At 60.3% G+C, this 24842-nt stretch overlaps 4 protein-coding genes across 4 annotated transcripts; 2 read left to right on the forward strand and 2 right to left on the reverse strand.

The window, feature by feature from the left end:
• Positions 1–832: 832 nt before the first annotated feature.
• BESB_011320 (SPRY domain-containing protein) lies at positions 833–6430 on the reverse strand (the record flags this gene model as incomplete). Its single annotated transcript, XM_029359886.1, has 11 exons — positions 833–1028; positions 1503–1569; positions 1824–1935; positions 2090–2245; positions 2733–2836; positions 3178–3265; positions 3592–3815; positions 4330–4681; positions 4983–5295; positions 5573–5721; positions 6182–6430. 11 exons carry the CDS (start codon positions 6428–6430, stop codon positions 833–835), a joined length of 2010 nt encoding a protein of 669 aa, XP_029222799.1.
• A 2471-nt stretch (positions 6431–8901) lies between these two features.
• Positions 8902–9836, forward strand: BESB_011330 (sybindin family protein; the record flags this gene model as incomplete). Its single annotated transcript, XM_029359887.1, has 3 exons — positions 8902–8952; positions 9233–9431; positions 9646–9836. 3 exons carry the CDS (start codon positions 8902–8904, stop codon positions 9834–9836), a joined length of 441 nt encoding a protein of 146 aa, XP_029222800.1.
• Positions 9837–9987: 151 nt separating this feature from the next.
• On the forward strand, positions 9988–10965 carry BESB_011340 (uncharacterized protein; the record flags this gene model as incomplete). Its single annotated transcript, XM_029359888.1, has 1 exon — positions 9988–10965. One exon carries the CDS (start codon positions 9988–9990, stop codon positions 10963–10965), a length of 978 nt encoding a protein of 325 aa, XP_029222801.1.
• Positions 10966–13265: 2300 nt separating this feature from the next.
• BESB_011350 (uncharacterized protein) lies at positions 13266–22556 on the reverse strand (the record flags this gene model as incomplete). The annotated part of the gene is made up of 2 exons (XM_029359889.1): positions 13266–21736; positions 22355–22556. The coding sequence occupies 2 exons, from the start codon at positions 22554–22556 to the stop codon at positions 13266–13268; spliced, it is 8673 nt and encodes a 2890-aa protein (XP_029222802.1).
• Between the last annotated feature and the right edge of the window lie 2286 nt (positions 22557–24842).

The raw sequence follows: 24842 nt of genomic DNA on the forward strand, positions 1-24842 counted from the left end.
GCCTTACCACGCACACAGACGCACTTCGCTCATGAATGGCTGAAAAATACTTGCTCACGCATGTGTTAATCGTTTTATTTATTCAAGGGAGAGCTTGAGCGGCGAGGAGCGAACGCGGCTGCGTGAGGCAATGCGACTAGAGCGTGGGGCCGCCGCGGTAGTCAGCCTTTGAAAAGGGAATCGATTGGAGACGCCGCGCAGCTCCTTCTCAGTTTTGGATTGCTTCTCATCGCCTGGGCGGAGGCAGGCAACCTGCGGCAAGAGGCCTCTTGTTCTTAAGACAGGAACGTCGGCAACGATCGTGTGTAAAGTCCTCCGTTTTAGCGCACGACGCAATGACTCGTGTCACAAGCCTCGACATCACTAGGCTGCCCTGAGTCGTATATTCAGTAGGTATATCCACGATTACGCAAATGAATAAACAAATAATACGTAGACGATCACGCATATACATGCGTGCACTTCTACCGGCTGATGGTGGGCTGGACGCGCGTAGGACGTCTTGCAAAAAACCTAAAAAAGTAGGAAAATTGGCGTCTTCTGAATATTCATAGGCGAACATCGCACCGATCCCCCCCCCCCTCAACCCCCCAAGCAAACCGACAGAGTGGTTTCCAGCCTTTTCCAAAAAACAACTTTCCACAGGGCAACTCCACACACATATTATACATATGTATTCACACAGACGGAGATAAGTTATGTGCATAGATATATATTTTACGCGGGTTCAAGCGCGAAGAAATCCGCGCTTAAGCGCCTCAACGAGAACGAGAGTCCGCACCGCCGAAGCTCGCTAAAAGTCGAGACTGAGACAAAAATTTCCCAGGCGCCCTCAGGGGCTGTAAATCAGCGGAAGCTCGAGCAACTCCTCTTCACCGTAGGCGGTAGAAATCAACGGCCGCGGCGGGGCTGCGAGAGCCCGCGAAGGCGAAGAAGGCTGAAGGAGTCGACGCATCGGAGGCGGATAGCAAAACAAACTCGAAGAGGGAATCGGGCCGCGGTTGCCGCAGAACTCTCGCAGCAGCTGCCTGGAAAACAATCAAACAGGCCAAACACATAATCAATTCGACGCATCCACAGACACACACGTATATATATATGTGCGCACATATGGTTCCATACAGACTTATACATATAAAAATATACATATGTGTACATATATATGTATATGCATGTGTATTCTGTGTGGATATGAGTGCAGCTGGATGCGCCAGCAGAGACGTTCCCGGCTAGGACAGACCCCAGACGCGCCCACGATGAATCTTGAAAAAGGGCACTGCAGAGTGCAAAGGGAGACAAGCTCCTAAACGAGGAATACGAGGGCAGAGAAGCCACGACGAGGGGCGGCGACCGCCGCAAAAACCGCGACATGCCGAAGGAGACATCAACGGCAGCCCAAAGAGCGAAGAACGCGGTGGGAACCTGCATGAGGGAGAAGCTGGGGAGAGTGTGAGACTCGCAAACGCAACGAAGACAAGAAGAAAATAAATTTTTGCGCCTACCGGCACGCGACGAGGTGGCGCACGAGGACCTCCAGCGACGACCAACAGGGAATTCGGAAGTGGTGCCCTGGAAAAAAGAAGAAAAACATGGTGAAACACGAGAAGAGACCATTCGTCCTTTGCGCGACAGACCAGCTCCTTCCTCCACAGATGTGCTCTGCAGGCACCGCACCGAAAAATCGAGCTCGAAGAGTTCGAATTCAGCTTTTAACTGCGAGGCGAATCATGCCGATGCAAAGGCGGAGAAGTGCGTGGACTGCAGGTCGCGTCTCAACGTGAATCACTTGCAGAAAGAAGACATCAGAAAACACTTCAGCTCACGCAGCACGCATCGGTTGATCGCCGTCGCGACGACAGTCCGTCTGTTTAAATCGAAGAAGGCAGCCAGCGAGCTGCGCTCAGGTTCTTGGAAGGCAAGAAGTCCGCAGCATTCCTGAAGGGCAAAACGGAACCCTCGCTGAACGCCTCATCGTCTTTCCAGTTGTCTTTCATCCCCTGAGCCCAAGGCCTCTCGCTCTGTAGCCTAGCCCGCGCGCCGGCCCCCTCCTCCGGCTTCTAGCAGATCGAAGTTTTTTTTTCTTTTTTACCGTAATGGCCTGCCGAATGTGCGGCGGCGAGTCGCGTGTCAGCGGCGCCAGCTTCGCCTTCATCCACGCGACTGCAGCCCTGACGTCACGCGCCGGCGGCCGCAGGAACTCAATCAGCTGCTGTGTGTATAGCAGCGCCAACGCAAACGACTCATCCTGAAAGCGCGACGCAGCAGCGACATGGATTTACATGCGTACAGATACACTCCCGACACCCGAACATATCTGTGTAGATACATATATATCTGTACGGATGTAGGTATCTGTCCAAATGTATATATATATATATATATATATATATATCTGGACGCATATGTGTATATATGTGTGGATATATATATATGCAGAGAGATATATTTGTATATATGCCTGTATGGATATATACATCTGTATGTATATGTATGTCGCCGTCGATATATATCTTTGTGGATAAGAAAACAACCCCGCAGGCGGAGGCCAGAAAGAAACACGAGGTCCACGAGGCGACCGCGACAAACAGAGGAGGCGCGCCGTACATCTGCCCGCCACCCCTGCGAGGGAGAAGGCGAAAGCCAAGTCGCCCGCGATGTCTCGACTCATCACGCGACGAGGAGAGACCCTTGTGCAAGGCGAGTGAGGCACTCGCCCGCCACTCCTGCCTCACTTCGAGTTGCGCAGACTGCGGCAGGGCAACGACCGCAGGGAAGTGGCGGTCGAGGATCTCCGCTGCGACATCCGCGCGGCCGCTGACGATGGCCTGCTTCAGCTCTACAGGGCAGAGCCGCAGCGAAGAAGCATCAGAGAAAACACGCGCACCGGCATGAGTGCAGTGATGCGCAGCCTGAGGCCTCGGCGGCCGCGCAGAAATGCACTCCGCAGCCTAAGGGAGAGTTCATCGCGCGCACAACCCACCCTCCGCACATGGAGAAGTGACGGCCGCAGCCCTGCGAGACCTGCGGCGGAACTGAACAGAACGCGACACAAGGCTCCACGCGCGCGTTTCCGCGCCGCCACTCAAACCCAACTACTGAGAAGCACAGACATCCCCTACTACCCCGCCGAAGCTTCAGCGTGCGCTCGCAGGCGCCGCGCCGCGGAGAGCTGCTCACCGGTGCGCTTCGGCAGAGAGGCGAGGAGGATGGCGGAGGTCTCAGGCTTCGTGCGGAAGTCGCGATGCGGCGTGGGATACAGGTACATCTGTGCGAGGCCAGCAGAAAAAGCGTCAGCGCTCGAGTGCATGCGCAGCCGCAGAGACGAGAGAAATACACTAACAAACCGGCTTGGCTCCATGCAGACGCCGGCTCGTCGTGAAGGCGCGAAGGCGCTGAGAGAAGGCGAGGCCCTCCGAGGACCAGAAAACGAGAGAGAATGAGCATCGAAAGGACGAACGAAGACAAGCACGACCCAGAACGAGATAGTGAGCGAGGTCTCACGTCTCGTCTGCGCGTCGCTCCTCGGCGCGCGACAGGAAAGGTAGAATCGAAAGCAGAGCACAGCGACCGCCTTTCGCCTCGCCACCTCACCGCTTCGCGCTCGCTCTTGTCGTCATCTTGCATCGTGATGTCTGGGCAGGGGCTGCCTTCGTCCTCTGGCCGCGCGAAGGCGACGGCGAGACCGGCGGCGGCGCCCGCAGAGGCGGAGGAAGGCGACGAGGGTCGCACAAGCGTAATGCTCAGGGGCCTGCGAGCGGCGCTCGACATAGATCCCTCAGACGACTCGCCAGACTTCACTTCCTCCTCGCGGCTCTCTGCACGCAACGCACCACTGACCGCAGAGGCCTCCAACACAGACTGCCTCACGCACTCTGGCGCAGACAATGCGCCTCGCTCCGCGGGGATGAAAAGAAGAGACGCAGCACGCGGCAGTGTGCCCAGCTGAGAGCAGAGTGTGTGTGTGAAAACTATCAGCATCGACTCGGCACTTTCGAAAAAAAACCGTACGCCTTTCCCACGGAAGGGTATTCGCGGAGGCATTTGCGCATCCGTCCTCATACATCCAAACGTATTTATAGGCGTGGAGATATGTGCTGCGTATTGCACGTTTGCATACTTAGACTGCTGACGCGAGCGGCCCGCGACGCACACATCGATCGGGCATTTCTTCGCAGTCACCGGTGCGATTTCCTCTGCGTTTAGAGGCGACAGTGCTCCTCTGGGCGAGCTCCACGCTGTCGCCTCCCTTTGCGTGCCTCTCGCTGTCGCGCTATTGCCGAAATCAGATCCCCCCACGCGTCTGGCGCCTAGCGCCTCGATTCCACTTACCTGCGCCCATCGTCTCCTCTCCGCCAGCTTCGCCTGGGGACTCCTCGCGCGCGTCCTCGCGCCGCGTCTCGTCGTCGCCTGCGTCGCGCCTCTCTCGCTCGCCCTCGGCGCTCTGCGCCGGCCTCTGCAGCGCCTCCTCGGCGCTGCCTGTCGCGCGCGCCGGGCCCTGCGCGTCTGCGGCGGTGGCGGTCTCTGGCGGCTGCTCGGCGGCGAGGGCCTTCTCGAAGGCCGCCAGCGTGCGCGAGAAGGCCGCGTGGAGCAAGTAGCTGCGGACGACTTCCGTCAGCGCGGGCGCTAGCGAGGGATGCCCAAGCTCCGCCTTGATGCGCTGCCGCTCCTCCAGCATCTCGCACTGCAGCGCGACGCACGCAGAGGCGAAACGTGCAAACGACCGACAGGACGTATGCACACGCGTGCGGAGACACCTCTCCATCGTCCACGCCCTTCCCCTTCTTCTCTCTCGTAAACTGCCCTATTGCTGTGCCCCGTCTGCAGTTGTCTCTCTGTTCCTTCTCTCTGCTGACTTTCCTGGCTGACTCTTCTCTGCTGCCCTTTGTCTGTGGTCGTCGCTCCGTTGTCTTCTCTGTGTTGACTTCCTCTGCCCTTTTTCTTCTTCTTCTCTCGCCTTCGCGGTTTCTCTCTCTCCGCCTCACCTGGAGCATGCCTCTGAGGTCGAAGACAAAAGGCCCCGTGAAGTTGAATCGAAGTTGTTCGCCGGCGCCCTGCATGCCCGCGCTGGGAAAGTACTCCACCGCGGGCTCCGCCTTGGCGGCGACGCCGAGACAGACGCCGTTCTTGGTGAAGAAAATTTTTCTCGACGCGTGATGGATGCCGCAGCCCACCACGTCGCCCTGGCCATACGGCGAGCTGAAGGCTTCACCCGGCAGCGAGCCGCCGCGAGAGAGCGACGAGCCCGTCGCCGAGCCGACCAGCTTCCGCCCGTCCTCCGCGCGGTACCCCACCGAGCTGCAAAAAGTTTCAAAAAATGAGGCAAAAATAAATAAAATGAAACTGGACCCGCAACGGGGAACGGCGCCACCACAGACGCGCCGCGGGCTTGTCGCACCCCGCGGAAAACGCAGCTGACGTGTTTGTCGAGAAGAGACTCGCTAGGCCGCCGCTGCGTCTCGCAGGCGCCACGCCTTTCGCATGCAAGCGCCCGACCAGGAAGGCACAACTGGCGCGTCTGCCCTGTGCCCGCTCAAAGGCCTCTGTGGAAGGGAGGCGCCCAGCCGCGCCTTACTGTGGATCGACGCCGGGATGCTTGGTTAGTGCGGAGCCCTTTGTCGAGAGCCCGACGCAGATTCGCGGCGAGGCGGAGCAAGCGACGACCTCGACTTCAAAGTAGTAAACCGCACACGCGGTCGCAGCCGGGCTCTCCGCCTGAACCGCCTGCAGCCGCAACACGTCGCACACCGCTCCAGGCGAGAGGTAGAGACTCGGCGAGGGGAAACGCGCCGCAGAGGAAGGCAGATGAAGAACGACAAACCAAGAGAAAGAGAGATGAGGTAGAAGAGAGAGAGAGAGGAGGGGGGGAAGGCGATACAAGCGTGAACGCGATACAGAGAGCCCGCCACAAAGGGTTTTAGGTCTCTTCGTGTTTCGTCTCTGCGAGCGGCGTCAAGCCAAACGCGTTTCCCGCGCGCCCCTTCCGCGCGGCGACTCGCAAGCCCCTCTCGGTTTCATTCCCTCCTCGGCGGCGCAGCATCGATGCAGACTGGAAGCGGAGGCAGCACTGCACACGCTGCGCGGTTTCGAGACACGCTCGCGAGCCGCAGCCTCGAAATTTCAGCAGTGCGCGGGGCTGACAGTGCCTCTGCGTTGCGCGCCTCAGGGCTCTCCGTTCTCTTACGCCGACGTCGGTGAAGTCGCCGCGGCCGGCGTAGAGCGCTGTGCGGCCCTTGTGCAGGATTTTCACGTAATGTGGATGTCTGCGGCAGTTCAGCGCCAACGGTCCACTCGAGGGCCGCCAGAAGAGCATCCGCGAGACGTCTGGAGCACCGCACGAAGCGCCGCCCTCCTTGCCGCCCGACGAGCCGAGGGCGGGCGCCTCCGGCGAGCTCGGAGAAGGCGCACCTCGCGAGGCCGCGCCTCGCACCATCGCCAGAAGGGGGAGGCGGAGACGCAGGCGAGAGGTCGAGCGAAGAGGAGAGGCGAGAGAGGAAAAACGAATATGCGAAGACAAGGGAGTGGGCTGACTGAGTCCAACGGGAGACGCTTGCCGGAGGCAATACCCTCGAGCTGCGAGACTTCTCCCCCTGAGCCCAGGAGGCCGGGGGGGAGGGGGGGGAGCGCAGGGGGGGGGGAGGGCAGGGGGTGGAGGGGTGGAAGGCGGAGGACGCGACGTGGGAGAAGAAGAGAGAGGCAGAGGCCGCCAGAGGAGAGGACACAATCGATAGTCGCGGGGAGCGCGGAGCAGGGACAACTGGCGTGAAGCCAAAAAGAGAGTGCAGCAGAAAAAGTAGAGGAAGCGGCAGGTCGCAGCGCCTGGGGACGGAGAGCAGAGGTGTGAGGGCAGAAGGGAGAGGCAAAGCGACAAAGGCGAAAGAAGAGGAGGAGAGGGTTGATGGATGACAGCGCTGCTACTACGGCTCAGTGAGACGTGTGCGCTGGGAACGGCATCGAGCCTCAGTAGCTCATTGACGCTAGGCGTTTAAGAGAGGCGACTTGGGAAGAAGGGAAAAAAATGCAATAGCCGAGAGAAAACTCACCTCGGCTCCCCGTTGTTCGCTCTCTTTCTGTCGCGCGTCTCATCCGCAGACCGGCGCTGAGTGTCTCAACTAGCAGAGACAATTCGCGGCGCCGAGTACGTGTCTCTCGCGCCCGCGGCGTCTTCTCCTGCGTCTGCCTTCTTTTTCCTCTGAGTCACTCTTCAAAATCTCCCTCAGGAAAGGAAATAAAGCCAAACAAACACTTCAGACTTTCTGTCTCTTCATCCGTCCCCCTCCTTCTTGTTTAGTGACTCATCCCGCCAGCGGAGAGGCAGCGCTCCCCCCTTTTCTCTCCCGCCTCACGCGGCCTTCTCGGCACGAAACACACGCAGAATCGCTTTTGCTGGTTCCTTCGAGAGCCCCGAGCTTTCTCTGCGTTTGCATCGCCCCCGCGTTGTTCTTTCTCCGTCTCCTCGGTTTTTCCTTCTTTCTCAGTCCTCGTCGTGTGCCTCGCGCGACTCCTCTAGCGCTTGTCGAGGCGCGAGGCTGCGCTGTAGATACGCAAGACCCGCTCCTTCCGCTCGGCGGCGCAATTGACTGTTAAGACCGACCTGGGTAGTCTCTGCAGCGGACGCGAAAACGAGAAACAGAAAAGAGCAACAAGCCCGCAATAACGGGCGCGACGGGAGTCATGTGATGCGCGGACTGTTGTCTCGAGCTCGCGGTTGCTTGCTGGTGTTCAGCTTTGCGCGAGAGAGCAGAGACACGGAACTTGTCGCGGGTTCAGGTGACTCGCGCTCCGAGTTGGCCGTGTAGAGCGGCAGAAAACGCACGAGGGAAGCAACGAGAAAAGGTGAAACACGAAGGACTGACCACGGAATTAGCCTCCTTTGTCTAGGGTCTACAGAAGAGCTTTGTAGAGGGGGATTTTTCCTACATTTTGCAGTTTTTCTGCGAGTCTCGCCTCGCCATCTCATATTTTAGAACACCGCGCGGCGACCGGCTTCGCGCACACATCGTTTTGCAGTGTATATACACCTGGGAAAAACCGGATCAGGCAGCGGGGGCGGAAGAAGCGTTTTGTAGCCCCTGTATGTATTTTCGCTCTGTCCTTCTTTATTCTTTTTCTCTATTTTTTCTTGAGATCTTTGTTCAGATTGGGGGGTTCGTATCTCCATCAGTCCTTCTTCTTTCGTCTGTGTGGCTCGAGCCGAAAAGCCGCACTGCCGACAGGATTTTTTCTGTCTTCCTCTCGGTCTCCGCCTGCGGTTTCCGTCCCAACTGTCTCTCATATTCTCTTAAAAGCATTACTCTTTCCCGTCGCAGGCTCTATCTTTTATCTTCTGTATTCGCTTCTGCTTTTGGCAAATGCTTCGCAAATATTATCCGTTTTCTTGGGTTCTGGCTGCTGCCGCCACCCCTTCTTCTCTTGCCCCGCTACTTGCCTCTTTCCCGGGAAGCTTCCTGTTTCTCAAGGACAGCCGCTTGTTTTCGCCGATCCAGCACCACCTGCTGAGAGGGTGTTTTCTTATGAGGAAGCCCCAGATTTTTTGCGAGCTGTAGTTCGAAGGCATTCGTGTTGCCTCTGCTCATCTCGTCTCTTCTCTGACAGAGAAGGGAATCGACTCTGTCGTCTTCAGTCTCTCTTCGCTGCATTCGGTCTGACTCCAAGTGTAATTCTGCATTGTTTCTTCGGCCGCGAACTCAGCCAGTTTCCATCATATTATTTGCCGCCACGCATTCCTCTCTAATCTCATTGTCTCTGCGCCTCTTCTCGGCGCCCTGTTTCGGTTGTGCGTTGTGGTGACCGTGGACTCCCCCTTTTCCTCTTTTTCCGGCGTTTTCTCTTCCCCTCCTCTCGCTGCCAAATGCTTTTGGGCGCTTGCATGCTCACTTCGGCCTGCTTCTCTCGCTGTTGAAGATGTATTCCCTTTTTATCAATAACAAACACGGCAGTCTCGTCTATCACAGGGTAAGTCGTCCTTTGCCTCCTCTCGCGATCTGACGGCCCCGTTCCTTCTTCCCTCGTATTTCGTGGACCTCCTGCTCGTCTCCGTGACCCTCGCTGTCCGCCGGATCTGCCACTCTCGAGTGCCTCTTTCGAGTTGGCGCCGCCCTGCTTGTGCTTTGCAAGTTTCACTGTTTCCAACGGACATGTGCAGCCGCAGGTGCGTTTCCCGGTTGTTTGGTTGCTGCTTCCTCTTTTTCACTCCTTCTGCATCGTTTCTCGCCGCACGTTTGCTTTTCTGCAGAATTTTACCCCCGCGGTGCAACTGTCGGCGAACGACGCGATCCGTCTGGCCTCGACGTTTCACGGCCTGAGTGCGATCGCCGCGCAGGTCTCGCCCGCGTCTTCGGAGAAAGGCAGCTTCTTCAACGCGCTCCAGCCGAAAGGCATCAACCGTGTGGAGGCGGAAAACTTCAGACTCCAGTGTCTCGAGACGCTCACAGGTGCGCGAGAAGGGCCTCGTGCTCAACAGCCGGCTAGAAGGGTTGTCTTTTAACCTTTCACGTTCCTTTGTCGACTTTTCGCCAACAAATGTGCGCCGCCAGAGCACACACACCTGGGCTGAGCCAACGGTTGTGGAGGGATGTCTACCCCGTTGCGTTCTCTGTCTTTTTTCCCATTTTCCCTGCCTGTTTGTACTTTCTTTCTCCTTTTCAGGACTGAAGTTTGTCTTGGTGACCGAGCTGAGCCTGTCGCCGACGGCGGTCGAGGCGTCTCTGCGTCGCGTTTACGAGGCGTACTCAGACTACGTGCTGAAAAATCCGTTCCACGACGCAGACATGCCGATTCGCTGTCAGTTGTTTGACAAAGAAATCGATAAAATCTTCGCCGACTACATCACCATCTGAACAGGCTCGCTCGCTCGCGCCTCTACAGTCCGTCGCTCTTCTTCTCGCTCTCCCTCTCGCGTTGCTTAGAGTGTCTCCTCCCTCTGCGCGTGGACGGACTCGTCTCGCGGGCGCCGCTGGCTCTCTCCGTCTTCTTTTTTTCTTCACGAAGATGGCGTCGGGTCGAGGCTGCTCGCCGCTGGTGCTGTGTGCGCTGGTGCTGCTGGTCGCGGGCGCGTGTTTTTTCTCGTTTCTCGGCTTCCTCTTTCTCTGCTCGGCGGACACGCTCCCGCTGTCGGCGGCGACAAAGCGGACTGCGTGCATTGCGGCGCTCTCTGCGGCGCTTCTGCACCTGCTCGTTCTCTTCGCGATGCTTTTTCTCCGCTCAAAGCCCAAGGGTTGGCTGCGCGAGCGCCTCAGCGCGCATCCTGCCGGCCGCGCGTTTTTCCTCTTTCTTGACGACTTTTCTTCGCGCTTGCTGCCGCGAGGGGGTCGAGAGCGCCGCGAGGAGGAAGACCGCGACAGGGGCAGCGGCAGCCAGGCGAGCGAGTGCGACTTGAGTGCGCAGACGTACTTTGGCGGCCGCGCGCACCTGAACCAGCAGACCTTCCGCACGAATCGAGGCAAGCGAGACAACCTCCGCGACGAGCGCGACGCGCTTCTCACAGCTCGCGACGAGGACATCCGCGCGAGAGACGCGCTGCTGCGGCCCTGGGCAGACAGCGGGAGCGGAGAGCCCGGCGACCCCCTCGAGAAACGGAACCCGGCCGTGGGCGCGGCGGCCTCTTCTTTCGACTTCCAGTTGCCACTGGGAGATGTGGCGCTGTCCAAGCAGGCGGCCGCATCCATCGCGGACACGCAGCTGCTGTCGCCTTGCTCCACCGCCTCCTTCTCCAGCGAGCAGGCGCGCGCCTTCGCCGCGTCCTCGCCTTCGTCATTTTCATCGCTTTCTGATCCACTGTCGCCAACTCACGCCTGTCTCTCGGGGTCTGCGTCCGGCAGCGCCGAAGGAGACGCGCTCGCCGCAAAGACGCGAGGCCGCGGCGACGTGCCGCTCACGGTGGGCTGCGGAGCCCTTCCCGCGGGCGCAAGCCTCCTTGCAGAGGAAAGAAGAGACGCCCCCCCGCAAGTAGAGCTGCTGAGTTGGTGATTGGCGAAAAGGAGAACGATCGTTTCGTACGGAAAGAAAGAGAAAAATTGACACGCCTGTCTCTCGTGGATGCGAGGTTCACATGCCCTCCGGCGTGTGCGTCGCGTGTCTCCTCGCGATCTTGTTCTCTCTGCGGGCTCAGAGGTCTTTCTTGAGCTGCGTCTCCTCTCTTCGCGGGCTGTCCTTTCTGCGTTATGGTCCTGTGCGCATGCAACTCGCTGCCTCTCGCGTTGTGCGGCTTCCTTTCTAACTGTCTCAAACTGCATGTCCTGCCGTGGATTTCGCCTCACGCAGGGGCGCGCGATTCTCTTCATCGCCTCAGGCTGCGCTTCAGGAAGCCGCTCTGTCTCTCAGTATCTACCTATACCTATCTATATCTGTACCTATCTACATCTTTCTATACCTATCTATATCTTTATCTGTCGGTTCCAGCGTGTGCTGGGAGCGCATCCTGCGCGAGAGACTCGAGACAGTTAAGAGGACGAGGCGGGGTTCGCCTAACGCCAGCGTTTTTGCAGAGTCGCTGGGCTGTAGATAAGTTCATCTGCGATGCACGAAGGTCTCGCTCGGCAGCGTTTCCGTCATATCGCATGGCAGACTTCCCGCCAGATGAGTCTAGGATTCGATAAAGAGAAGAATTTCTCAATGTGGCATGCGAACATTCGAAAAAAAGGACGAAAATCCTCAGGTAGGTCAGTTAGAGTGGTTTGAAGCCGCGCACTTGCTGCATTGCACGACTTCCTTGAAGAATTCGAAGTCTGAATCCCTGTTTTCTTCTGAGTGCTTTTTGAATTTAGGTGCATTTGTAGATTTATGTCACAAATATGGATGCTTAATTTTGATTTGCACGCCGGCAGGCCGCCGTTCCTACGCGTGGCGGTGCGGCGAGCGCGCGACTGCCCCAGCTTCACTGCTCGACGTTCGCACGCGGATGGAGAAGCAAAGGATCGAAACGGTCGCTGCGTCGCTGGTCACAGAGGCGGGCGCGAGAGTCTTCGCTTCGTACGAAGCAGACTGTTGATTGGCTTCACTGTTTGCTCGCTGCCTCTTAAGTGCATGCACCCGGCCGTCGCGGGCAGTCGCCGCGCGTATCGTCGGCAGTCCCCAGCCCAGGCGACACAGTTGCGGATGGTGTTTTGAAGCCAACCCCGCTCGGCTTCGGGTTCCTCGCATGCAGGGATGTGTGAGGAGAGCCGAGGTCAAGCGAACTCGGTTGGCGTCGCTGCCACAGCTTCTACCTCGCTAGTGCGAAGAGACCTCAGGCTCCATTCTCAGATCTCCTGTGGGGCTGTGCAAGCAAGCGGAAAGGGTCTGAAGAGGAACTGAGAAAATGAGTGGATGCCGTTAGCTTGTCACCCCTTTCGTCTTCGACATTTGTGGGGCTTTCGAGCACCTTTAAGGTACACACAGCACGCGAAGAGCAGAGTCACACACCTTCTACTTCCTAGTCGTACGCACATAGAGTTGGAATGCGGCTCTGAGCCGAAGAAAATGCACACTACTCCTCTCTGGTATACGCAAAGTCATCTGGCCAGGAGATGCCCCTGAGCGACGGCGAAGAACTCGCTTCTTCACTCAACCGTGTTCGCTCTGGTGCCTCTCTCGAAAGACACCTGCAGGAAGTTCTCCGGCGAGTCGCCCTGTCCTCTTAACCACGTAAGATCGATTCTACAGAGCGAGTTCTGTGGGCTGGAAGGGCGCGGCAGAAAGGTACGGGTCAGGTTTGCCTCAAACCATCAACACGCCCCAGTTCGAAGCCTCCTCCTGCTGCACTCGTTTTCAGGAGGCGTCTGTTCCTTGTGTGGAATACTACCGGGCCTGCTCTCATCCTTCTTCTGCGCTTCGTTTTGCGCTTTTCGCCTTCGAGTTTTTTGAAGCGACGTTCCTCCCGTGATCCTTCTGATGCGTGAAGCGGAGGGGTGCTCAGCAGCGGCAATCCGCTTGATGTCTTCTTTCTCTCCGGTCTCGTCGCCTCCTCTTCGCGTCTTGGCGCTTCTCTCTCTGCTTCGCCTGCAACTTGACTCTGCCTCCTCGCTGCGTCTTTCTTCTCGGCTCTCTCCCTTTCGCGCGTGACATTCCCATCGACATTCTTGTGTCTTCCTCGCCTACTGCGTCTTCCTTGCCTCCTGCGTCTCCGTTATGACAGCCACGTTCGCCTCGCTTTCTCTCGAGTCCCGCTTTCGACATTCCCTCCAAGGCTTCGGCGCCTTTCCTCTGCGCCTTTTCACCCTCCAGTGCGTTCGACTCTGCCCACGCTCCCCTGTCGGCGTTTGACCCTTCTGTCGGCTCGAGTTTGAATATCACCCCGCGCACCTCCCCCTCGCCACGCAGCCTCTGCATGCTCGCCTTTTCGCCCAGCCTCTCTGGCGCGTGTCTCGACACATCCTCGCGCACGCGCTCCTTCGCCGCACGCCGCCTGCGTCCGTGTCTCTCTCCCCGCTGCCTTCGCGCAGCTGGGTAGCCCACGGCGGCTCGCGTCCGTCGACTCGCCCTGCTCCGGCGCGCCGCTCGGCAGCGCGGCTGCCAGTTGCCGCGGGGGGCGCCGGCGCCGCGAGCCTTCCTGAAGCAGCAGCCAGCGACCGCCAGGGGCTGCTTCCGTCTCGCGGGGGTGCGACCGCCCCGAGACGCGGCGAGAGCCCCCGGACGACGCCCGCCCTAGCCCGGCGGGCGGAGGAGGAGGCGCGCGAAAGCGAATCAAAACTCGCTGTCGAGGAGGCGGTAGCAGCCTGTGCGTCCTGTGCCGCGTGTGCTGCCTCCTGCCGCGCCTGCTGGCGCCGCTCGCCGTTTGAGCAGCCTGCAGAGAGGGGAAAATCCCCGCACGCGCCTGGTGCCTGCGCGCCCCATGAGAGGGTCGCGGCTGAGGCTGGCGCTGCATCAGACGCCGCGACAGCTGAGGCGGACTGCGCGCGCGTCTCCGGAGTTGCGTCGCTGATTAAGGTCTCGAGCGCCAGCGAGACTGCGGCAAAGTCGCCTTGCGAAGACGCGAGCGAAGCAGGAGACGACGGCGCGAGCGAGGGCGAGGAGGACGACGCGGAGGAGAAGGAGAGCGCGGGAGACAGACTGGAGCCGTGAGAGCCCATGAACGGCGGCAGAAGTCGCAAGCGGGACGCGGCCTCGCAGGCGGAAGGCGCGAGCGCATCGACCGCAGCAGAAGAGGCAGCGGACGAAGCAGCAGCCTGAGACGAGCCGCGAGGCGCCACCGATACAGACTCAGAAAGAGAAGTAGAATAGCTCGAATGAACAAGGGGTGGCGGGGGGGGAAAGCCGATTCGAGGCACGTGGCTGCAGGCCGCAGCGCCGGGTTTGTGAGGCGCGAGGGCTTTCAGCGGCTCAGCGCCGGCGACAGCCGAGGGCGACTCGCGAGGCAGCTGCGACCGAGAAGATGAAAACAGCTGGGAAGAAAAGGCGAACGCGAACAGCGAGGAGGCCTCAGAGAACGAGGAGGTCGTTTGCGTTTCGGGGTCGCGCCGGCCTCCTGCAGACGCGCCTTGAGCGTGGAGTGAAGAAGGCAAGAGATGCGGCGAAACCTCTCCACTTTTCAGCAGAGAACGCGCAGCTGAGCCCGCGCCCGGGACCAGATCCTCCTCGCCCGCCCCTGCGTCCTCGGCCGTTTTCGCGAGTTTGACTTGTGTGAGCGCCCCTTCAGCAAGACAGGCCTGGTCGCCAGCCTGTACGCATGCGGAGGGCGACAGCGCCTGCCTCTCTTTTCGCCGTCTTCCGCGTTTTCTCAGCGCACTCTGCTCGAGAAGGGCTGGAGAGGCGTCGCGCACGGCGCCCCTGAGGGCGGGGTTCGCGGCGCCTCCTCGAACGGATGGCGAGGCGGACGAAAAGAGACAAGGAGACGCCTCCGGAGTGGAGGCTGAAGACGGGGCTGTCGACGTGAATCGCGACGAGGCCGGAGATTGAGGACTTGGTGCAGAGCCGCGAGACACAGCTGGATGGGAAGAACGCGAAGCAGGCAGAGGTGCCACGCGAGAGGCAAGCGAAGCTCCCGCTGAACTCTGCAGGGATGGGGAAGGCAGACAGAAAGAGACGGGCGCAAGAGGCGCAGAAAACGCCTGCAGTGCCGCAGGCGCAGATGCAAGAGGCGTCTGAAGCATCGGCGGCACAGCGAAGGCGGCCATCGAACCGCGCAGAGGCGCAGAGGACGGGGACGCGTAGGAGGGCGACGCGCCGAGCGGCGGCGAAGGAGCGCCGACACACGAGGGTGAAGGACGCGAGGCAGAAGAGGCAGTGGAAGCTTCAGCCAAGGCGCCAGGCGGAGGCGGAAGAAGAGACCACGCCGCTCGGAACTGCCCCGCGGCATCGGCAGACGAAAAACTTGAATAGGAGAGGTAGGACACTTCACAAGAGGAAACGGAAGAGGCCGGAAGCACTCGCAAGGCAGCGGCGTCCGGAGCCCCCAAGGGCGAGGGGCGAAAGTGACAGGAGGGAGACAGCTGCGTCAGGGGGGGAGAGCAGGCGGAAGCGGAGGCGACGGATCCCAGAGGCGCAGAAGGAGACACAGCGCGCGGCGGCTCGGAATCAGATCGCCCAGCAAGCCCGTCGGTTTGTGGAGCGGCCTCGGGAGGCTCGACTTTGCTTCTTCTGTAGACATCTCTCTTGCGGCCTCCGCTGCGCGGATGCGCACAGACCTGCAGGCGCCGCGTCCCCGCCAGCGGCGCGTTCAGAAAGTGCGGCGCGCACGCCTCTGGAAGGCCTGCGAGCGACGGCGTAAACGTGGAGGCGAGGGACGTGAAGGCGGAGGCGGCGGTCGCCGAGTAAGCCGGGAAAGCGCGAGGCACTGCGGCGAGCGACGCCAGCGACGGCGGCGACTCGAGGGAGCCTGGAGGATACGCCGCAGACGCCGCAAACGCCGACAGGCAAGACGGCGAGAGGGCCTGCGAAGGCAGCTGGCAGGCGGACGGCGCAAACCCCGCGGCGGAGGGGACCGGGAGTGGCGACCCCACGCCAGGCGGCCGAAACAGGCGATGCGACCCCCACAGATACCCCGGAGAGGCGAATGGCAACAGAGGAGACGGCACAGCCGCGGGGACTGGCAGCTGAGGCTGAAGGCCTGAGCAGAGAGTGGCAAGCGACGAGAGAGGAGGCGCGCATGCCAGCGACGCAGGCTGCGAGCCGAGACGTGCAGAGGGTGCGAGCGCCGCAGAGAGAGACGGCGCAGGAGCCGCAGCAGGCGCCAGACTCCAACAGGGGCGCCTCTGGTCTGAGAGGAGCGCCAGACGACGACGCGAGGCCAGGGCTGTGCCGCTCGCTTCCAGTTCGCCTGGCCCCCGAATATAAGACGAAAGCACCGGGCACGGCGGAGCCGCAGGCGCGCCGGAGGGAGAAAGAAGGTGAACGGCCGAAGCCTGCACAGAGCTGGTTGCGGGGGGAGGGATGGCAGCGCCGGGAGGCGAGTCCAGGAGCCTGGAAGGCGCTGACGAGGGCAGAGGAAGGAGCGAAGCTGACAGGGAGGGGGCCAAAGAGGAGGAAATCGAAGAGGCGACATCGGGAGAAAGAGAAGGCAAGAGAGACGCGGCAGCTGGGGCTGCTATCTCGGTAGTGCCTGAGAGGCAGTATTGGCTCCTCTGGCTTTTTGCGGAGAGTTCAGCGTTCGAGACAGGATGGCGGTGCCGGTCTCGCTGCGCACGCATTTCCTTTTGAGCCTGCTGAAGAAGAAAGAGGAGAAGGGGCTGACAGTTTTGAAGAATCGTCTTTTCGTCTCCGCCTGCACCTTTGCCTGTGTCTCGCTTGACCGCGATGGACATCGGTCCCGCGCCGGCCTCTTGGCGGTTCTCTTCGTGCCTCCTTGTCGAGGCCCCCAGCCCGTCCTCGCCACGAGCCCCTGGATCCCTGTCCGCTTTTCCACCAGTCCCCAGGCTCTGCATTTCACCTTTTTCCCTCTCGCCTCCTGGACTGTCTCCGCTATCGTTGCCGTGCTGTCGCTGCTTGCCCGTGACTGCTTCTGCTTGTGATTCGTCTTCGCTCCGCAGCAGCAGCGCCCCCCCTCGCTCTCTCTCAGGCACCTCTGCGTTAACGCACGCTGCGCCGCCCTCTCTCGCGTCGTTCGCGCATTCGCCTGCTCCCGATCTCCCTACGCGCTCTCTCTCAGCCTTCCCCGCCACTGCAGCTTTCTCGTCTCGTTGCGCGCTGCCGCTGCGTTGATGAGGCTGCCTCTCGCCAGCGCTGAAGTCGCCCTCGTCTGCAGAGAACTCCAGATTCCTCTTCGACCCTTCCGACGAGAAGGCTTCGAGCTTCATCTCGCAGGCGCGTTCATCGTCCGCGCGGCAAGGCATCGCAGCGGCATCGGGTCGCATCGGGGAGGAAGAGAAGGGAAAACCGACTCGTCTGTCTCCATCGAGGTGGGCCGGCGGAAGCCCAAGATGAGGCGTCTGGAGGCCCGCGCAGGCCCCGGGGGCATCGGGCGGAGCTGCGAGTCCCTTTTCCACTGCATTTCCTTTTTCCGCGGCGGACGGGCACCGCAGAGCGCATACTCGGCCGTCAGGGGGACTGGGCGTCGAGGGGAGAGAGCCGCCAGAAGAAGAAGAGGACAGCTCCGAGGCAGCGCCTGCGGAGAAGGCAAAGCTCGTCAATGGCGAAGCGACTGGAGCGGAAGAAGAGCGTTCTCTGGCGAGGAGGGGCGAGGCGGAGGCGAGCCCGTGGAGCGACCCAGAGAGGGAAGGAGATAGTGACGAGAAGCGAGACGAGAAGCACACTCGGGTTCCTTCGCTGGGCTGCGAACGCGTGCCTACGACGCAGTCGAGTCGGCGTCCTGCGCCTGGAGAGAGGAAGGCGGCCTTGCCGAGAGCCGTACATTGCGTCAGCCCAGCTGCGCCCTTCTGACTTGCCTTTTCGCGTTCCCTCTCCTCCTTGCGACCCGCGCTCGCTGCAGCGGCCTCCCCCCCGCTCGCGCCGGGCGCCTCTGCGCTCGATCCGAAGGCCGCGATGCCTCTTACGGGCCACGCGTCCGCCGGTGGCTCCCGCGCCGCGTGTGCGGTTGGCTTCGCGCCGTTCCGCGCGGCTCCCTCAGCGGCGCGCTGCGATTGTGAATCCATTTGTTGATTCGCTTCACCGCGCAGCCGGTCGCCGTCCGCGGGCGCGTGAGAGCCTGGGCCCGCGGGGGAGACGAGGCAGTGCAGCAGCGAGCGGAGCGTGCGCGGCGACAGCAGCCGGAGGGCCGTGTAGGTCGAGCAAAGGGTAGACTGCCAGTCGCGGTCGCGGGCGCGAGGGGCCTCGGGCGCCGGCGAGGGCGGCGGCGACGCACAGAAGAACGCAGAGGCGGCCGGGTGACTCCAAGGCGCGAACGGGCGCGACGCGTCATGCTGGCGAAGGCCTTCGATGCACGGGTTGAGGCTGGACGCCTGCGCACGCGAGGCGACGCCAGAGCGGACAGGAGAGCCTGCGAGAATGGGCTGCTGCGAGGCGGGGGCCGCAGGCGTCGCGGCGGACTCGAGTTGAGCATGAGACGGAAGAGCTGGCGAGTAGATCGACGAGGGCGCCGCGACAGCAGGGACCAGCACGCAGGCGCCAGGCGGAGGAGAGACGTGGAAAGAAAGAGTGGAGTCGGGAACGGGGGCTTGCTGCGATGCGTCGCCGCCTTGTCTACCGCACGACGAGCGTGGTGCTGGAGAAGGCGGGCGCGCCATGCGGCCCTGAGCTGGAGGCGGCGAAGCATCCCCCGATGCAGACGCCGGCACGGGCGCAGCTGCCGAAGCGGCAAAGAAAGCAGACGCAGACCCCGAGGGAGCCTCCGGAACCGCGCACGCCAGCGCGGCGGACGATCGGCTAGAAGAGGAAACGGCGCGCAGCCTCTCCTGTCCGCAGAGCGAGAGAGAGGCCGTGCGCTGCACCTGGAAGTCTGCAGCAGCGTGCGCGCCTTCAAGGTCGTCGTCTCCCCCGGCCGAGGAAGCGACGCGACAAAGCGACGCCCTCCCTGACCGCGGGGCGCTTGACGCGGCCCCGGGGGACGACTGAAAGGCCCAAGAGGGAGCCGCGTGGGCGGCGACGGAGGGGGAGGACGCGGGGAAGGTCGCGTCGCTGCGCGCTGCCGCGTTGAGCCACCCCAGTCCTTTCCACACTTGAGGTCGTGTCGCGGGCGACTGGCGGAATGGCTCCCCAGCGTCTCCGCCGCCGCCTCGACTCGCTGTGTGCGCCTCGCGCCGCGCTGCTTCAGTGGCTCTCCGCGGATGCTTCCTGGCGGCTGCGGCGCTCGGCGCAGCGGAGCCTCGTCCCGCTGAGGCAGCTTCCGGAGGCTGAGGCGAGTTGGCGCTAGGGGCAAAGGCCTGCGCGGAGGGGGCAGCCGAGTCAGCCGAGGAGGCCGACGAGGGCGGAGATGAGGCAGCGAGCGAAGCGGATGAGGCGGTAGACGCCGAGGCGCGAGACGCAGACGAGGAAGACGATGAACACGCCAAGTCGCCTCTTGCCCTCTTGGTGTCGCGCTGAGGATTCTGCGGGAGGCGGCTGGGAGGCGAACGCGCAGAGGAAGCTTCTTCCTCCCTTCGGCGACGTCGCCGAGCGCTGTGGAGGTCGCGGTGAGAATGCAGGAACTCTACAGCGCTGGGAAGGGCAAACGGGAGGAGGGAGAGGGACGAGACAGAAGGGAGGGCGTGCGTAAGCGAGGCATCGGATGATACTGGTGAGAGCGGAGAGGCGGACGACATCGCAGAGTAGGGCAGTGGATACACACAGGCGTAGAAGGAGGAAGAAGAAGTCTCGCTTTCGGCGGCAGAAGCAAAAAAACTGTCTGTTGAGCCACCTTGCTGCTCAGTCTGCGTGGAGGACAGGTCACGTGGCCGCTTGTCGCTGGCGTCTGTACACTGTTCGGTAATCCACTGATTTTCTCCTTTGCAAAGCTCACGCGGAGGGATGTGTGTCTCCGCCGCCGCGCGCCCTTCCTTGTGCGTACGCAGCGCGACAGCCGCCTCCACCGACTGAAGAGACAACGGCGTCTTTATTTCTTCTTCGCTCAGCTTTCCCATCGAACAATCGCGACGCAAAACCTCGTCTGAAGCCGAGAACGCACTCGCGCCGTAGAGGCCAGCCGCCTCCGGCTGCGGAGGGGTTTTATGCTGCCGTTGGCTTTCAGGTAGCGTGACGCCGTGTTCGCATTTTGGACTGCGACTCAGACAAGAAAGCCGGGCGGACAAGCCGGCGCCTCGCCCACCCCCTGTAGGCGAGCGGAGACGCGAAGGGCGAGAAGGCGAAGGCGCGTCAATGAAGAGAAAACTCAAAAGCAGAGCGTCTTCATCGCGTTCCGCGCGTGCGTCCTCCTGGCTTCCTTCTGCCTCCTGCCCTCGCAGTCGAGTCTCTTCACTCTGGCTGTACGTCTTTGCCCTTCCCCGCTGCTCACTACGCGAATGAAGACGCTCCGCGCCGCCTGCCTCGAACTCGTTCTCAGAGCCACACGATGCTTGAAGAGTCAAAGAGCCGGCGGAGGACGTGCGAGGAGACAACGGCGACGAGGCGCAAACGGAAGGGTGGTGACGCGCGGAGGCGGCAACGCGAGAACGGCCTCCTCCTGTCGAAGTATCGTGGCAGCGAGGATGCTGGGGAGTTGAGTCAGCAAAAGGCCTTCCGCAGGGGTCATCGACCCGCTCGCGGCCTTCCTCAGAGGCACGACAGTCTTCGCGTGCATCCTTCAGAGAGAGCGAGGGAGAGGCAGGAGTCGACGCAGAAGAGTAGACAGCGGAGGGACTCTCTTTTGATGCCTTCTGCCGAGGTTTCCCGCTGTCTGCGCTGTGCGCCTGGCCGTGGCGGAACGACAAAGAAGCGCCTGAAGAACTGCGAGAGCCCGCGAGGGTAGTCTGCTCATCACCTCGAGGGTCCGAGGCACGTCCGCAGAGACTCCAGCCCTCTTCATTTGACGAGCATCGTGGCGATGTGCGCCGACCCATTGGATTCCTTTCCGCATATTTCGTCTCGTCCGCTGTGTGAGAGGGCCGCGCGGAATCGCGTGTTACCGGCCTGGAGCGCCAGAGGGGCGATTCTCCGGAGTCTCCTTCTGGCGCCTGCTCGCGGAAGGCTCCGGGCTTCAAGGTCGATTCCGGCGGAAGCGAAGGCAAAGGAGACGAAGACGCCACGAGAGGGAAGTATTCAAGCTTCGCTCCGAGGGGATCGGGGGCGGCAGACGCGCCGGCGCCGGAGGCAGGCTCGCGCTGTGCGCGCGCTCGGCAAGCGGGATGCCTCGGCTGCCTTGAGGCAGCAAGTCCCTCTTTTTCACGGTGATCTTCGCTGTGATCTCGCTGTCGAGAGCGTCTCAAGAAGCAGTGAGAAGGCGAAAACCAGGAAGACGGCGAAAATGAGGATAGTGAGGAGGACGAAGAGGAGGGCGAAGAGGAGGAAGAGGCGAGGGAGACAGCAGAGAGCGGAGAGGATGACGGCGAGCTCGAATAGGACGACTCTCGGATTTGAGACTCGCGCGGCGACGGCGACGAACGGCAAGATGGAACGCGAACTCGGACATGGAGCCCTCTTGCCTTCCGCCTCTTGGCTTTCGTTTGCAAGTCTCCAAGGAGCGCTGACTTTTGCCCACTGTGCACAGCCCGGCTGCGCACCGCCAGCAGAAGAACTTGGGAACCGCCGTCGAGTTGTTGGAACCCCGAGACTCTCAACCTCTTCAGCTTCCTTTCCTCGAGCGCTTCTAGTTTCTGGAAGTCCAGGCCGGCGCGAGCTTGCTTCGGTTCAAGTCGCTTTTGCCCACGTGGGAGGGAGCGAAGAGGCGAGATTCGGCGATTGCTGAAAGGCGCGTCCATTCCTGTTACTTCGACGGCTGTCTCGTGGTCACCGGGTCCTACAAACGAGCATGCAGCTCGCGCCGCCGAACGCACGCCTACGGATGCTAGCGAGAGCGAATGGAAAACCTGAGCTCTGTCGAGTGAGGGCGAAGTGCGACTATCTTCGTTTTTCATCGCCACTGGTGATCGAGCATCGGCAGAGACACTGCGACTCGCACAAGCGAAATGAGATACAGATGCAGGGGGGGCAGGCGAAAACAGGCATGAAGAAGGGCTGCTTGTGGCTGAGGAACTTCGGCAAGCAAACACAGAAGACGAAGAGTCTGGTGCGTGCGCGGGTGCGCTGTCAAGCGCCATGCTGCCTGACGCCAAGCTCAGCATGTTGAGAGCTTCTGGCCTCTCGCGTTCGCATGGATGCGCGCAGAACCGGTTCTCCTCCATGCTATCCAACAAGGCATGTTGGATTAACGCTTCTCGTGGCTGGAGAACGGTACACTCTCCCCTCTCTGGGAAGCAACGAGGCTGTTCATCTTCTGTGAGTGCGGTCGCAGAAGAGATTGCAAAAAAGAGAGGGCGTCCATGGAGGCTGCTCAGGCACTCGCCGCATGAGCGAGCGAGAGTCACTTCCGACCGTCCGTTCTCGCGTTCAGTGATGATTTCGCAACTCTGTATACCACTAAATGACGTTCTACTGAAATCGTGCTTTGATGGCTGAGTAAGGAAAGGCGTTGAATCCCCGTCGACAGGGGCAGGCATCGAAGCTTCCCCGAAAACACTGTCAACAGCAGGACTGTCTACAGCAAGAGGGTCTGAGCTCAAGTCTCGCCAAAGGTCAGCGCATGCGCGCTCAGAGCTGCAGGATCCGACTTTCGTCATATCTGACTTTGGAGAAGAGGCTATTTCGCCGAGAGAAGTGCCACGCGGTGGAACAAGAAACTGTGGATCCTTGGAGTCCCAGGAAGGGGACGGTAGATAAGCCTCCGAGCTCGTAGCGGAGAAACACAGGATCGAGCAGTCCCACAGATGCAGTCTGTGCAAGCCTCCACCCGAAGGGCAGCCCATTCCCGTCCTGGAGTTTCCCATTGCTGTTTGTTTGCCTTGAGGGCTTCGGCAGCTCTGCCTGGGGGCGTGTAAAAGGAAAGCTGAAAGGCGGCTTCCTTCTCTCCGCCACTCCAGCGGAACGTTGAAATTCTTCGATCCCTGCGGCGCAGGAGCGGAACAGTCGCAGCTCTGCTGCTGTCGTGACTGGCGCAATCAAACTCATGACATGTGCTGTGCAAATTCGCGTGCAACTCATACGTGGTAGACCTGGCGCACCGGCCGCTGTCGCGCCGTGGCAGCGCGCTTGCAACAAGGAAACCGCAGAGTCTTCATTTTTGAGCGGCAAACGTGAGCTGCTTCACGGCGGTGTGGAAACCCAACAAAGCACTGCATGGCCTCTGAATGCAAAGTGCGAGAGCTCTGGTGCTGGTGGAGTTGGTGGCAAGTGTGTCACCCGTCTCCGCTGGGGGTGCTGCGTAAGACCATCCCCCACCCGTTTGTGCATCTACGACAGTGGAGACTCATGATCATGTACGAAAATGTGGCAGCTTGTCACCAGCCCTAGCTTACGACTTGTCGACGCTCGCTCTGCTCTCTGTGTCTTGGTAGCCACTCGCCCTCACACAAGCCCCTGACTAGGGCAGTCTGCTGCTCTTCTGATAAGCCTGTTTCGAATTACAACACAACTGTGTGTCTACCCCTTCCTGCGTCGCGTCCTGAATTCTTCCGCTATTCACCAACGCAGCGCATTTGCTGTGTGTGGGCAGTAGCTCAGCGCCCCCTACCGGCGCTCTAGAGGTTCACCAACTTAGACTGGGTCCGTGCACGAGAGCATACAAAAAGTGCACATATGCTACTGCGCATCCGCGACAGTGAGTAACGTATGTTAGTTGATGTCAGGCATGGGAACTGGCGATCAATCATTCAGCGTACGATTAAGTCGTACCAGCTAACTGTAAAACTCGTGTAACTTTCCCTCGGTCTTCTTTCCTTTAGAAGACTCAAGAGATACGGAACGCTGGACAGCTTTTGAGGCCATGGTAACCATTTATTTCTGATTACAAAGAGTGGAACGGATAAACCGCCTTCTCTGGTTTTGCGGGGTGCCGGAACAGCTCAGGGCTGCACACGGTGGCCATCCAGGCAGGATGCAAATGAGCACTGCTACACTGGGCGGCAGCGTTCGCATGAATTCGTGAATCTTTGTACTGCTTTGTTCCATCTCAGGCCGCACAAGGGCACCCTGCCGCTCTGCTTGGTTATCAGAGCGCAAAAAGGTAAAAACGGCAAGGCCCTCTTCGGAGCTAGTTACCGCATAAAGCAGCTATCCGCGAAACTCTTCGCTTGGCAGGAGGCAGCGCTCTGAATGACAGCGGGTGTGAGAGGGACGTAGATTGAGGTCACCGTGAGCACGGTTGAGCCCTTAGCACAAAGTTCGCGTCGAGCAGTAGAACATCAGTGACGCTAAAGGGTCTGTTAAACCAAAACTCGAGGAGAGGAAAAACGACAATTCAAGACAAGAATGCGAAGAGAAGCTTGTGAACAATGTGCAGTTGTCTGCATTATTTTCTGCGACCGATGCAGCACGACCCCGCAGCACCCCTTGCGATCAATCACACCCACCCATAAAACGCTGACTAGAGAAGAAAATAGTTCGCTCTAAGCCGCTCCAATACGTATGCTCTTACAGCATTCATACCTTGCAAGCATGCAGAATATATATTTTTCTTCTGGAAACGTCCGCACATTCCGGTTGTCTGAAAGCTTTTCGTCCACCGGAGAAAAAAATACGCGTCGTTTTTGTGTAGTTGCAAAAAGCAAGGCGTGGTTGATCTGTAGCGATATAGGATAGCACTATCGCTCCTTCGCGGTGAAAGCAGCGGAAAAAAATATTCAGAATTCTACGAAGTATCTTGGAGAATTTCCATCAAGCGATAGCAAAGAAACGAGGTTCGTACCCATTTGCACCAATCTGCCGAAGTCGCTAAACCACAAACACGAGGACGACGCCGTTACCAAATCAGGCTATTGATGCAGTGTGCGCGGTTGACGCTTCTAACAGCAACACAGCTTAGCAGTGAATGAGCGCTTGACTCGCGATTCTCCGTGAAATGCACGATT

Source organism: Besnoitia besnoiti, chromosome I (genome assembly GCF_002563875.1).
Source record: "Besnoitia besnoiti strain Bb-Ger1 chromosome I, whole genome shotgun sequence".
NCBI lineage: Eukaryota > Apicomplexa > Conoidasida > Eucoccidiorida > Sarcocystidae > Besnoitia > Besnoitia besnoiti.